This window comes from Strix uralensis, chromosome 16, assembly GCF_047716275.1.
Source record: "Strix uralensis isolate ZFMK-TIS-50842 chromosome 16, bStrUra1, whole genome shotgun sequence".
Classification (NCBI taxonomy): Eukaryota; Metazoa; Chordata; class Aves; order Strigiformes; family Strigidae; genus Strix; species Strix uralensis.
Window position 1 is genome coordinate 10,024,068 of NC_133987.1, and position 14,119 is coordinate 10,038,186.

Here is a 14,119-nt window from a genome sequence, read left to right on the forward strand (position 1 = left end):
TATATTTTATATATAATACTCATATTTATGTATGCACGCACAAAAATTAGATCTTAGTAATATAGAAATAAATTCTATGAGCTGTTGAATATTCACAGACACAGCTATAAGCATAGATACAGTAGATACAGCATAATATATAATACACTTTTATCTGAGGGCGTGTGTATGAGCTGCATATAGTTCGTATGAACACATGTATATATGTAGCTATCATTAGACATACATATTTAATTTGCAAATATGTAAGCTAAATGTAGTTCATACATGTCTGTATATAGACTTCTTATAATTGTAAATTTATAAAATATTTAATTATGTATTATATACACACGTGCATGCTTTTTATATAGGTATAAAGTATATATTATAAATTCAAGAGCACTATATTGCATATAACATATATCCTCATGCATGTGTATGCATAACTATAGATACTGAATTTATATTAAAAGTATTTCTATTTTACACATACTGTCACACTTGAAAACACACGTGTGTCAGAAGCAGGGAGAGCATGAGCTAGGCTCATTGTGTTCAGTGCTAGTTATAAAGATTGTGTGGGTGTATAATTAAGACAAATATAATTCATACTATATATGCTATACAATTAATTATAAATTATGATATACACAAAAGGCTGTTTGTGTACATGTTCTACACACGTCTGGGCTGTTGCAATGACTCTGTACATAGCCCACCCGCCCATGGGCCAGCTGGGGTTCGGGCTGGGCCCATGGAAGGTCCAAATCAGGGGGCTGCTGGGGGTGGCAGCAGCCTGGACCTGGCCCAGCCAAGGTGAGCACAGAAACTGCGAACGCAGGACACGCTGCTGGGCACCTTCAGCTGCCCCAGAACAGGCACGTCCGGTGGCGGCCAAAGGCAGTGACATGGCTCTGGCCTCTGCCAGCGTCCCCGAGCATTTATTACATGTCTGCGGCATCATCCGGGTAGGGGTTCTCTGCTGAACATGCTGCAAATCAAAGCAATCCACACCGGCTCCAGCCATTACAATACCCGACTAAAGCTAGGCCCTCACTGACAGAGATAAAGCTGCAGCACTGAGGTCCGGATGAGCCACAGGCAAATGAAGAGGGGAAAAAAAAATAGCAAAGAAAGCAAGATCTGTGCTCATAAAACTTAGAAAGCAGCAACATCACACATCCTGGTATAAAGTGTTTATTTGAGACTTCACAATTAACACAAAGTCTTCCTTTCAATGCCTTTTCTTTTTCATACAGTCAATAAATTTGTATTAATCCCTCCCTCCCCCATGCATGATTGCTGTTTATTAATCTAAGCCTTTTTATTTTCATCGTGAAAAAATAAAGCGTTTCCCCACCATTTCATCTGTTCACTGTACCACTGACATCCACTGTGCTGCATTAAAGAGGAGATGTAGAATGGCTATGCCTACCACTGGGGTTGAAGTTACTCCATTATTCATTGATTTATTCTTTTACAGAAAGTGTTAAATGAATCAATCACCCAAGAAAAATAAATATATCATAAAGAACCAAAAGTTCTGCAGTATCCCTTTTCTTTACATACAGCTGCAGTTCAAACACATACATTGCTCACGGCAAATCATTTCATTTCATTCACTGTAACACCATTGCCTTTACGTATGGTTGTGAACTTACACCGAAATAGAATCTGTTCCAAAGGAGTAGAGCCACAAGCCAGAGGAGGTATTTTAGATGCCAAATTTTTATACCTAGGCAAGAGAGATCCACATGGAAGCCAATTCCCTATGTTCCACTGACAGGCTTTTACTCAAGAGCAATTCAATCTTGTGCTTTTCAGGAAGTATATCGGCTAAACACACACGTGGGCTCGGCCAGAACCAGACCTTAAGTTGAGTGAAAGGCAGTATGAATGGCGTGCATGTTACTCACGGCAGTGGAAGCGAGTTCTTGGTATCAATGTCTCTTGGATGGGCATCTCAAATTATGCTGCTTGGCTCATCTCACAGTACTTTTGGCACCAGCCTCGCAAATAAATTATTCAACTGATCACCCTGCCTTTCAAGATCTTCCTTGGAGGTGGCAGAGGTCAAGGAAGCTTTCTTGCAACAAAGACAGTATTGGGTAGGCCGTGAAGTACAAGACCCATATTTATGCTTTATTGAATTACTGTGCAAAAGGGAATACTGCATCAGAAACCGTAGAAGACTATATTTTAATCAAAGTCACCAGCCGCTGTATCGGAAACCTGCTAACAATTGCTCCGATTGGTTCATTTGGCTACTTTTTGTTGGTTTCTTTCTTTTTTTACATAAATAATATAGACCGAACATTATAAACATTTCAGCAACCATTTCTAAAAGACCAGAGGAGCCCTTTTAGGCACCAAGAAACAACTGCAGGATTCAAATTCCAAAACTGTCTTTGGAGTCATCGAATCATCAGATTTACACGGCACCCAATGACAACCACCTTCAGTCGAGCTCAATGGGACTGCTATCTTCCTGACCATCTTCTGTGTCATCATCTTCTCCAGTTCCCATCAGACTGTTTAAAAGGTTTCCTAGAATAAAATACAGGACAGTCAAAATTGTTAAGTTTTACATTCTTGTCTCAAAAACTTTAAACTATTCTCCTTCCATCCTGCTAGGTTGCAGATCTCAATAATTAAAAAAAACGGAGAATTTTGAAGTCAAAAAGCCTCAGCAAGACATTAGTATTCCCTCAGCAAGACATTAGTATTTCATCAAACTTTGGGTATCAGTGAATTGACATTTGCATGTAAAGCAAGTCAGTTTACAAACAAAAAGCTTAATTCTCAAGGAAAAAAAAGTTTGATTTTACAAAAGTAATCCAGTTCAATTTGCTCACATTTTATTCAAGAGCCAGGAAGTGAGGGCTGAATTTCTCTATTCCCTTTCATTTCTTGTAGTAGGGCAGTATTAATTTCAGAACTCCTACTGTAGGAACACTCATTTTATATCAGCACTGGTTAGATCTCTACCAAAGTCCCAGACTTGACTTAAGGAAAATCAGCCACTGAAGCATAAGGAAATTAAGCTTTAATACAAATATGATTTTTCTTTACATTTGGAAGTTATACCATAACGTCAATAATTAACCGTAAGAATCATTTACATGCTTCTCCCCTTCTCAAAGATGAAAAGTCTATTAGCTTCACCAAATTAATTTCACATGCAAGCAATTCAGTAGGGACGGTTTCTACAGTCTATGAAAAAAATGATATATTCATTAGAACAAATTATCTGTTTCCAGCACAGCTGTTTTATATAAGCCACTGCTCTGAAAAGACTGGTGGTATCTATAAACAACTGTCAGCATAAACCTTACCTAGTAATCCTCCATAGGACGATGTCTGCTTGGGCGGAACACCGAAGAAAAGCTGTCCTATTCTATCTAGGTACTGAAACGACACAGGATGAAGAACAACGTCAGCTACTTCATTTACAGGTAGAAATACCATGGGCAGCAGTCACACCACACAAGCTAGATCACTGACTCCTATCTACAAGTCACAAAACAGGAGACAGTCAGCTATTATTTAATTCTGTAGGTTCAATCCTGTTTACAACTATGAGTAACTCACCTCATTATACATGGGATCTCTTTTCAGTGAAGGTTGATACTGTTCACACAATACTGTAAATACTGTTAGTTTTCCTCTAGAAAGGAAACAACCAAAAATGTAATCTCAGTAACAACTGAAAAGGAAACCAAGAACAACATGAGGAAAATCAGACTGTACCCGTCAACCGCCAATAACAGAAACCAGATGAAGTTTAGCAGTGGTTGAACAAAGGGTGGACCCTTTTCTATTGAAGGATGTTTCTGTGTGTATGTCGTAAAAACAACTGATGCGCTGGTCTTATTTTTTAAGCAGAGAAATCTGCAAAAGGAAACAGAACAGGGCAAGTTAAAAATAACAGGCAGAGAAGTAGTTTTACATGCAGAAAAGGGAAACCAAAAGCTCAACAATCTCTAGTTCATTTGTGCACAGAAGCCATCTCAGGCTTAAACTGATGGCAAAAACTAACTGGTAGAGATGTACATCTTTGGCAGTGCTTTGGCTATCAACCGAGGAAGGGGAAAAGCACTACTAGAATACATTGTGGAATAAGTGGGTTGGGAGGGAGAACTGACATTAAACATTAATAGAATGAGATTAACCAAGATCTAAGCAGACTGTATACAGGACGGTTACTAAAAGAGGGCATCAATTAAATCAAAATGTGGAAAGACTAGCCACCACGTAATTCAAATTAAACATGATATTGCATTTACTGGTCCAGAGATTACTATGCTGAGGCAAAAACCAAATTAAAGACCTCTCTCCTGGCTCCATCCACTCCCAAACACATCTCCTTGCAGTATGTGTCTGTCCTTCTATTAGCACTACCTCAAAACAACATAGCATCAGCACCACTAATAAGCTTGACACACATATCTGAAAGTCTCATAATAAAGCTACACTTTGAGCTCCCAAGCCCTTTATCACTGGTTAACAGATCGATTTCCCAAACTGATCAAATCTTTGTTCAGGTCAAGTTAAGTTAATTTAACTGGCAATCTCTGCAAGTCCCACAGGCTTAACAAGAGACTTTATCTGGGACAAATGCTGTCAGCAAGCACTGGGAAGGCTGCCACGTGCAGTCTCATTTTTGGTCGCAGGCTGGCCTCCAATTCTGTACCCTCACACGTGCAAGGGCATTGGGCTCTTCTGCCTTACTGCTGAGCAAGGAACTGCAATTATTTTCATTAGAGTATAAACTGCTATGTAAGAGGATTTAGTACAGTATCTGAGATATAGGCCAGTAAGGGATGCGGTAGTAGTGCTGTATAAATACTGAAAAAATAATCTCTTACTCATAACTTCTCCCCAGAATTTTCCCCCCTCCAGAATAAAGCCCCATAAAATTGTTTAAGAGTCCTGCATATACTGGATTTCCATAAAGGATTTTCTACTGCTCAGAATCACTGCAATCTATATCAACCAGCTATGGAAAGCAGGACAAATCTGACATGACAGCTCACTGCTGCCAGAAGAGAGACAGACTTGCTCTCACCTCCTCCCTCTCCCCCAACACCTACTCTCTGCCTGACTCCCTGCTGCACAGTCCTGTCTCCACCTCCTCCTCAGACTCCTCCATGAGCTGCTTTCCCTGACTGAAGAAAGCCATCAGCTGATTGAACGCAGTCAGATTGGCTTTGTCAACCTTAATTGTACATGAAAGGCACATAATAGCCTGCATTCCCACATCCTACAAAATAAATGCCTAAAGTAAGTGAAAGCCACCAGCAACTCTGTCAAACCAGGAACCATTGCACTGCTGCTCACAGACCAGGGTGATCTGAGACAAACTGTCTCTTAAGACAATGAGACTGAGAGCAAGCACTATGCTAAAAGTAAATATAGAGCCTACTTAGGTCCTGTCTTAGTAAAAACATCAAAAAGTAAGCCCTAACTAGACATGAAGTGGTGTTAACAAAGCTAAGAACTGTGCTTTCAGGGTCAAACAGATTACATTAATTCTTCAGGCAATTAACATGATTTCAGGTTTTGACCTTAATATGGTTTTGGGCTTTTTTTTTTTTTTCTTCTCTCCCCAATATGACCAATTCAACACAGCTGTTTTGAGATGGTTTTCTCCTGTTACTACCATACAAAGCGATTTTCAGGAGCTCTGGCCAGTTTCACAGTTTCTTTTGAAAAGGATGCATGGTTAGCCTATAGTTATCATGATTAAATTAGATTGGCCTCAAACACAGCGTCATCTTAGCAAAATAGTTAAAAAAGGTTTAACACCTACTGTAGTACTGCCTGTGCTACAAACATGTCCACCTCACTGCGATATCCCCTGGACGAGGAGTATTCTACTAGCATATTTGCACATCCTTCGCCATCTGTGGAGTGCAAGAAGTGATACCGAGATTCACTATAGTTTTGCTCTATAAAAGGAAAAAGAAAATGGCTTTTAAGAAATCAGTTCATCATACCTGAACATAAAAACAAATTTGTTAGGCTTGTACACTATAGCTGGTAAAAGGACAAGAGCTACACACATAGCATATAAACAAGACAACTAGCAAAGAGAGTGGGCTTTTTCCTTTATAAGTTACAGACAAGTTATAGAGGGATATAATAAATGTTATCCTAAATACATGTGAACAACTGCTATTAAATACAGTTTATTCAATGCCACCCAAAACAGAACCACTGGGACAAAGAGCTTAAGCTGCTGTCGTATCATTTCCTCTAACTGCATGTTGACAGTTCATGTGCACCATCAGTGCTTAGGAAAAGAATCAAGAAGTTCCATATTAGACCATGTGTACCAAGAAGTCAAACAGCAACTTCAGTGTCCTTCTTTCTAAGTGCACAGAAAGCAGGCATTTCCTATTTTTAGCTTAGCCCACTCTTGCTATCAAAATTAAAATTGCTTCCATATGCTGAATAGAACAGCAATTATAGAGGAAAAAAAGGTATAAGAAATGGCAATGATTTGTTAGAACTTAACTTGAAGCAAAGCATTACGCAAAATCACTGCAATGACAAACCAAAACTGGACAGCTGCTAATTTTTGGAATTTAAAAGCTTTGTTTTAAAAATCTGAGCCTTTTCTGATGAAGCTCTCAAAAACTACAGACTAAGAAAACGTACGCGTTTTGCTCTTCAAAAGAACAGTGAGCAGACAGCTACAAAATGGGGATTTTTACTTTCAGAATGCAACTGTTTCTATCCTAATCGTATCTCAGCTTCTAACTTAAGTGCTCTGAGGAAAATCCTCCCTTTCTGGCTGGCGGCAGCCACCAAACTAACGTTAAGTCCCATGAGAACAGCTACGGGATTGCCTATGGCACGCAGAAAGGCAGTAAACTGGAATGTTGACCATTGGGTCAGGACTGTTACATGAAACCACTCTCATCACTTTGTAGCTACTGAAAAATTTAAAATAAACAAACAATCATCTTGCACAGTTATTAATTCACAAGAAACCACAGAAGAGATGGCATTTATTCAACTGTTCGCTCTTACCTTTGTTATGTTTTGAACATAAGACTTTAAAAACTGGCTATCATCCACAACTAAAATAATTACCTAGAGCATTTTTGGTTTATCTTACATCCCATCACAAGTGATAAAATTCCACATAAATAGAAGGCAACAGCATTCATTCCAGAATAAGCCTGGTGGTCAATGTCTCAAAAAGCACCTAATTACTGATCCAAAGACAGTTTTGGATGCTAGGTGACGTATTTCAATCTTTATCATGTTTATCCAGGATTTAAAGACAAAAAACCCACAACAGAACAGCTTTGCTCCCCAGCAAACTTCCTCCTAATGACTCAATTAAACTACCTCAATGTCTAAAGGATCATCCTTCCTTCTACAGACAGCTTTACAGCAGTTGTGTTTTGGGGTTTGCACTAATACAGATCTACAGCCCCAGGTTTTTGTTAGTAACATTAAGCTGAAGTTACTGCAAAAATCAGGTAATACCAGAACTCCATCAGTCATTTCCATCTCAGCTTCCTTAGATTACTTCCAAAGTAGATCTCTTACAATATCCCACTTTCAGTACTTTCAAAAGAAAACACGTAAAAGCCTGTTGATTTTTCTTACCTTTCCACAGGGTAATTGCTAGTAACTGGTGTAGTTTTGGGTGTCCAAGTTTTCCTGATCCCCCGCTAGACCATTTTAGTGCTCTGGATACAAAAGCCACTCTTTCGGGAGAATTTGGATCCATTAAACTAAACAATTTTGCCAAGTTTTCTAGAAACAGTAAGATTCACAAATATTTACCATTAGTAGAAATAGAATGAAATGCTGCTTCTAGTGCATCTTTAAGAAAGAACATTTAAGTTACAGTGCTATTGTGTCTTTAAGCTCCCTTAACAACCTCCATAAGCCACCTTAGAAAAGAGTGACTTTGAGCTTGAGCCACTTCTCATACATCAAGTCAATCTTGCATCTATCAGCCAGCAATATTCGTATGACTCCTCCACAGCCAAAAGCTGTGCCTTGCAGTCAGCTGGTGACAGCTTCCCTGTCTCCTCATTTGGGACAGGATATCCCAGAGGACCATGCAGTTCCAAGGAGGAGGAAAGACTGCAGGTTCCGGGACTGCTTGCCATTCATAGGGAAGCTGTGAGGGACAGAGGGCTGCAGTTTGGAAAAACACCACCAGAAGTCATAGATGGGATACAAAATGTCAGAGCTGATCTAAGTAAACAAAGAACTGCTCCATCTGTCTCCATCCATAGGCTGTTAATAGGAGTGGTTTGCCCATGCTGCAGCAGTAGTCTGGCCAGGCAGCTCTTAAAAAGGGCTCCCTGAATTGCCTGCTTACCAAAACTCACAGTCAAACAAGAAAAATTTCCTTGTGAACAGCTGAATCACAAATCATGTGCACACTACCACACTGCTCGGGTAGGAAATCACCATCCAACGAAGCCCTGGGGACATCAGTAACTGTGCAGACAATACATTACTGCTGCATCAAGGAAAGGACAATGTCACAAGACATCAATGTTTGTTCTAAGCATGCCCACAAAGTTATTGGGAATCCATTATTCTCTAATAAAGTCCCCCCCCAGTCCATTTCTATGATGAAGGTAACCCTTAGCCATGTGGCAGGGCATATAGAAAGGAATCCAGGTTTCAAGACTGTTAACAACAGTCACTGTGAAGTGAAAGCACATTAAAACACCATCAAACTGAGCACAAAGGTCACCTCACCTAAAAGGTCATCTGCTACTTTTGCATCCGATTTCTCCAAAGACTCCAAAACCAGCATGGACAGATCAGCAGCACTGTTTTGCTACAAAACAGACACATATTGGTAGTAATGAACATATCGGTACATAAAAGAAAACATCAACCAGAATTTTGTCAGAGGCAGATTTAATACTTTTATCAACATCTACAGCTAAGGCACAGTATCAAGTCTCAACCTTCCCTTACAAAAAAATTATAGTAATTTCACGGCATCAAAAGAGAAGCCTCCAGGACAGCAAAACAAATGTGGTTATGATTATTGTTTGGATGCTCACAAACACTTCTGCTTTATGTCCCAGTTTGGCATAATCCTTCTTTGTGGAGAAAGGCTCAACAAAGAGATAAAACAAAAGATTACAAACCAATTACCCCAAACATTTACCATCGAGAATTCACTACTCACTCCTCAAAATCTTGGAATAACAATTCCCGCCCACCCCCCAAACCACACACACAAAACCAGTGGCTTACCTGGTTATGACTAAAGAACAGCAAAGCCCCTGAATACATCAGTTCTCTTGCTTCTGCATGTTTTCCTTGCGACATATACCTGAAAACAATACCAACGCCTTGATAAAAATTACCACAACTAAGTAAAAGTTACTTATATTTAAAGGATTAAAGATCACTAAAATTTAAAATAAAGGCAATAAGGGATTTATTTTTAAATTGCGTTAGTTTCAATAATGATGTAACTTTAACTGCAAGCTATGATTTGTTTTCTGCTCCAGACTTGATGGAATACAAGCAAAGGGTGTAAGAATGCAAAAAGAGCTTCAAATCCAATTTGGGCTGAAACAAAAGGAAATGATCCCAGGAATTCACCTGAGCAAAAGATGCCAATGCACTGAACTACACCACACAGAACGTCACATCAGAGCCTTTACCAAACCCAAAGCCGTCCCAGTGAAACAGTTTTCGGAATACACCCTGGAGAGCTCACACACCCAGCGCTGCCCAAGTGACTCCAGCCCTCTCCTCACGGATGTCTCCTTTCCACTGCTCTAAGTCTCTCTGACCACTACTACTCTCTGCCAGGGGACACCAGCCACATACCAGTCCTCTGCTGAACCAAAGTCGCTTCTCTCTGATGGGCTCCAGTAAGGTAAGAACAGCCAGCAAGATTTACCATGCAACACTATAGAGAGTCACCAATACATAAATAGAAACAAGTCTGGTCCCTCAAATATAATGCTTCAAAACACATCTGCTGCAGCTTCCACCTTCCTCACTTAAGAGTTAACCAAGAAATGAAGAATAAAAGAATTTATTCTCAATGGTTCCCTCAAGAGCAGGAGCCTCTTACTATGGTGCTGTGATTGCAGCCTCCTGCACATCATCGGTACTAAAGGCCTTGGATAGTCACATCTCTAGATTACAAACACAGCGTTTCTTATAAATGCAATTAAGGTGTGGCAGCAGATAGTTTCCAATTTCCATTTCTCTTAACTGCTTCTCAAAATGTCCCATTTTCTGAGTAGTTAATAACAACAACCAATTTGCTCACATCAAACCAGTAAGACATCAGTTTTACCACACTGCTTTACTATCTGCAATATTAGTTTTGTCCGCTACAACACCTGGTCGTGCTGTGCCCCTACTTCACCCCTCTCTGCTCTCGGCAGTCAGAGCAGCCTCCTGCAGCAGCAAGGCCCCCAGTACAGCAAATCTGATTCACGAGTGTCCCTGTGGGGTAACAGAGAGGGGTTGGTGGTTCTGGGATTGAAGCTGTCCAGGGAGCAGTGAGACAGTGTGGGCACAGAGGCAGTCACACTAACCAGCAGGAAAACAAGCATACGGTGGATACCATGCTGCTGTGCTGCACGTGAGGTTCCTGTCACACCTGGCAGTCCCAGGGACAGGTCGTACTGGTAAAATCAGATCAGACCACAAGCAAGCGAGGAGATAGAGTCCTCCCAGCCTGCTCACCATGTTCCAAAAGCCCCAAGGTCTTTTATCCAAAACAGCAGAACTGTAATAATGGATGGCAGGATGGTGGTTTTTTGGAATAATTCAGATTTGCAATCACCATAGTAAATGCTCTGCACGTTAGTCAAACGGATCAGCAGCTCTAACACTTTAATAGTTGGCCTCACATCCAGGTTTGCTTCTAGGTGTTTCACTCTGAATCTCAGTGTCAAACTTCCAACAATTCTACTTCCAGTAGATTCCCAATGTTACTTGGGAGCTCCTACTCTGGGAGTTATTACAGCAGATACTAAAAGATGCTGAAAACAGCTTTACAATATAAAATCCATCTAAAATACTTTCTTTTTTAAAAAAAATCTTTTATTTAAAAAGTTTTTTTAATAAAAATAAATATTCATGACATCATTGATCTAAATGGCATTCAGAATGACAGAAATTCTGGAACAGATTATTCATACCAGAAAAAGTACCTACAAGCATCAGGAAAACAGAAATCCATGTAACAGGAATGTTAAATTTGGAAGTTTGACTCAATCACCAAATCATAAACAGAGCTCAAGCCAGTCAGCCCATGCAGTAACAACACTGCCCCAGGTACTCCTGTTTGGAGGAGCACAGGACTTGCTGGTGTCAGGCAGCAACAGCAGTTTTCCAACTGCTCTGGGGATCACAAGGAGGGATAAGAAGTCTGCAGGAAGCAGGCTTACAATAATCTTTCCTCCTCCCCTTCTTCCCCTCCTCCACCCTCAAATACATCTCAGTTTATGGCTTCTGAAACTCTGAGTCAGGATTTCAAGTTTAACACGCAACTCATGACAGAACAAATGTTTTAGAGGCCAGCGTTGTTTACAACGAGTAAGCACCGTCTATCCCAATTACAATTCCACAGCTGAGATCACCTCACTCTGTGTTAATGTGTCTCTGGAAAACTGTTGACATTAACATACATTTTACAGAGGACACACAAGACTATCCAGGACTCTTTTTTGGCCTCAGTGACTTTCCAAACAAGTTTCACAGTCTTGTTACATCTTTCTGCCTAGAAGGAAACGCTCTTCCCAGCTATGCAAATGTCACCTTTTCATTTAATTGAGCACCTTCTTTCTCTTACATTTAAAATGGAAAAGGCAGGATCTTTGATTCCAAATTAATTCAGGGAGGCTTAAGCAAAGTATGTGAGTTAATACATTCAGAAGACTGGATGAGAAGTGACCTGCTGAGCCAAGTCATCTTCTGCCACTGCAGCCATCACATCACATAACCCTTACTATAAAATGGGCCATGCTTTGTTGTAAATTTAGATTTATTCTCAAATACAATGTAAGTCTTAAGGCCTAGACAGTGCCCTTGCTGATCCCATCAGAAGGCTACGGCAGAACACAACTGCTTTAATTTAATGGTGCTTGGGAGGGCAGACTGTGCAAGGTACACTGGTAGCAGACTATGCACAAAGACTCTCCTCCCCACATACCTGGCTGCTGTTCTTCAGGGGATACCCACAGGCCTGTTCCCATTCCAACTCGGAGGAGCTCCAAGGGCAGCTGAGGCACAGGTGAGCTACCAAGACTCAGAAGACACTTTTCCCATCTGTCCTCCCCCAGCAGAACCCCAGGTGAACAAAGCTGGGACCAACCAAGGAAGCCCCTAGAAATAATACTTTATTCTGTGCCCCTGAAAGCAAGGGTCTACACTGTAAATTTTGATGAGCGAAAGGGTGACCACTGTAAGTTATGGTGGATGTGGAAAGTAAAATAAAATCTACAGGTTTGCAATAAAAGCTTCTTATGACATAACAGGCACTAGTAGTATCTCTGAACAAATGGGACTGCTCTACCTAGTCTTTGTTATGTACACAAACATTACACCAACTAGAAATAATTCTAATAACATTCCTCCGTGCAGGTGATTCTCACCATCCTGAGAGCCGCCCCTTCCTAGAAGCTGTACCAGAGGGTGACTACTGTGCAGCAAAGCAGCCCTGTCTCTCGGCTGAGCAATAATCTGAACAAAACCTTAAAATCCTGAAACAAAAACCTTAAAGCCTTGAAACAATCTACTTCTCAGCCAGGCTGACGTTTAAAATAAGCTGGCAAACCAGAGGCTGTTCAGAGAGTGCCTGCTTGAAGAGCTCATGGACAGCCCTGGAGCCAGGGTCAGGGGGAGAGCCTGGACCCGGGCCCCCAGGGGATGCCCGGGGAGGCACCCCGAGGCCATCCCGCCTAGCAGGGGAGGGCCTCACTCGGCCTCCTCGGGGCGTCGGGCCGCCCAGAGACGTCTGGGCCGGGGGGCAGAAGCCAGCTCTGTCCGTGACCTCTGGGAAGTATGACGCAACGCGGTCCCTGCATGTCAAGGGGCCGGTGTGTCCCGGGAGGCGGCGGCAGGGAGCCCCCGCCGTGTGCGCTGCCGCCGCCTTCCTCAGCCGGGCTGCCCGGGCCGCCGGGCCCCGCGGTCGGAGTTCACCTTCAAACCCCGGCGAACAGCGGGTCCCCGCGTCGCCCCCAGGCCCGCTCACACAATCACCGCGCCCCTGCAGCGGCGGCCGGGCCTGAGGGAGGGGGAGCCGGCCGGGCCGGGCCGCAGCGACCCGCAGGCCGCCCGTTGCCCCCAGGCCGGGCCCGGGCCCCGCTTGGGCCAGCGCCGCTCACCCTACCCTTCGCGGCACGTACCCGCCCCACCCCGCCCCCCCAAGGCCCAATGAGGGAGCGGGAGGCGAAGATGGGCAGAAGCGGCGGCCAATGGCGAGCGGGCGTGGGCGCGGCGGGCGGCAGCAGGGTAGAGTGCGTGGGAAGGCTCTGGAAGGCCGGGCGGGGGAGGGGCAGGGCGGCGGGCCGCGCCGGGCCCTACCTGAAGAAGAGCGTCCGGTACATCTGGTGCGCCTCGTAGTAGTCGCCCTTCTCGACGCTGGCGCGCAGCTTGCCCTCCACGCGCTGCACGCCGCCGCGGTTCCTGCCGCCGCCTTTCGCGGCTTCCTGCTCCGCCGCCATAATCGCCGCCGCCATCAACGCGGAGGAGGGGGAGGGGAGGGGAGGGGAAGGCGGGCGCAGACGCACGCAGCCCCGGAGCGGCGTCGCCCCTCGCTGCCCGGCTTCCGCCCGCTCCGACGGCGGCCGGCGAGGCTCAGGAAACGCGGCTGCGCGGCGGCGCGTGCGTCACGTGGCGCCCCGGGGGCGGGGCGCCTGGGCGGTCTGGGGGGGCCTGGCGAAGGCGGGCAGGAGGGCACCCCCGGCCGGGGCCGAAACCGGCCTCCCTCTGCGAACAAGCTCCGCCGAAGGGGGAGGTGCCGGGCCTCGAGGCTGGCTAGAAACGGCGTCGGAGAAACCCCCGAGGGCTGGGGCCTGCGCAAAGCTTGGTTCTGTGCCGCACAACCGGCCAGTAACCCCGGGGAGAGAGGAGGATATAAAAAGTCCAGGGTGGGTCCGTGGATTGC

At 43.7% G+C, this 14,119-nt stretch overlaps 1 protein-coding gene across 3 annotated transcripts; it reads right to left on the reverse strand.

The window, feature by feature from the left end:
• Positions 1 to 1,163: 1,163 nt before the first annotated feature.
• On the reverse strand, positions 1,164 to 13,808 carry GET4 (guided entry of tail-anchored proteins factor 4). Of its 3 annotated transcripts, none has more exons than XM_074885708.1 (9): positions 13,537 to 13,808; positions 9,235 to 9,313; positions 8,725 to 8,806; positions 7,609 to 7,758; positions 5,795 to 5,888; positions 3,733 to 3,873; positions 3,574 to 3,649; positions 3,318 to 3,390; positions 1,164 to 2,529 (listed from the first exon to the last, which is right to left on the reverse strand). In XM_074885708.1, exons 1-9 carry the CDS (start codon positions 13,689 to 13,691, stop codon positions 2,441 to 2,443), a joined length of 939 nt encoding a protein of 312 aa, XP_074741809.1. In that variant the 5' UTR covers positions 13,692 to 13,808; the 3' UTR covers positions 1,164 to 2,440. The 3 variants fall into 3 exon arrangements, with proteins under 3 accessions (XP_074741809.1, XP_074741808.1, XP_074741810.1); XM_074885707.1 differs by having other exon boundaries at positions 5,795 to 5,933; XM_074885709.1 differs by lacking the exon at positions 13,537 to 13,808 and adding an exon at positions 12,164 to 13,037 and having other exon boundaries at positions 5,795 to 5,933.
• Between the last annotated feature and the right edge of the window lie 311 nt (positions 13,809 to 14,119).

Coding starts and splice junctions, on each gene's coding strand:
- GET4 (XM_074885707.1), bottom strand. CDS start 13,691: ATGGCGGCGGCGATTATGGCGGCGGAGCAGGAAGCCGCGAAAGGCGGC. Junction 9,314..13,536: donor TACCGGACGCTCTTCTTCAG/GTAGGGCCCGGC, acceptor TATTGTTTTCAG/GTATATGTCGCAAGGAAAAC. Junction 3,650..3,732: donor CTGTTATTGGCGGTTGACGG/GTACAGTCTGAT, acceptor TTTCCTTTCTAG/AGGAAAACTAACAGTATTTA.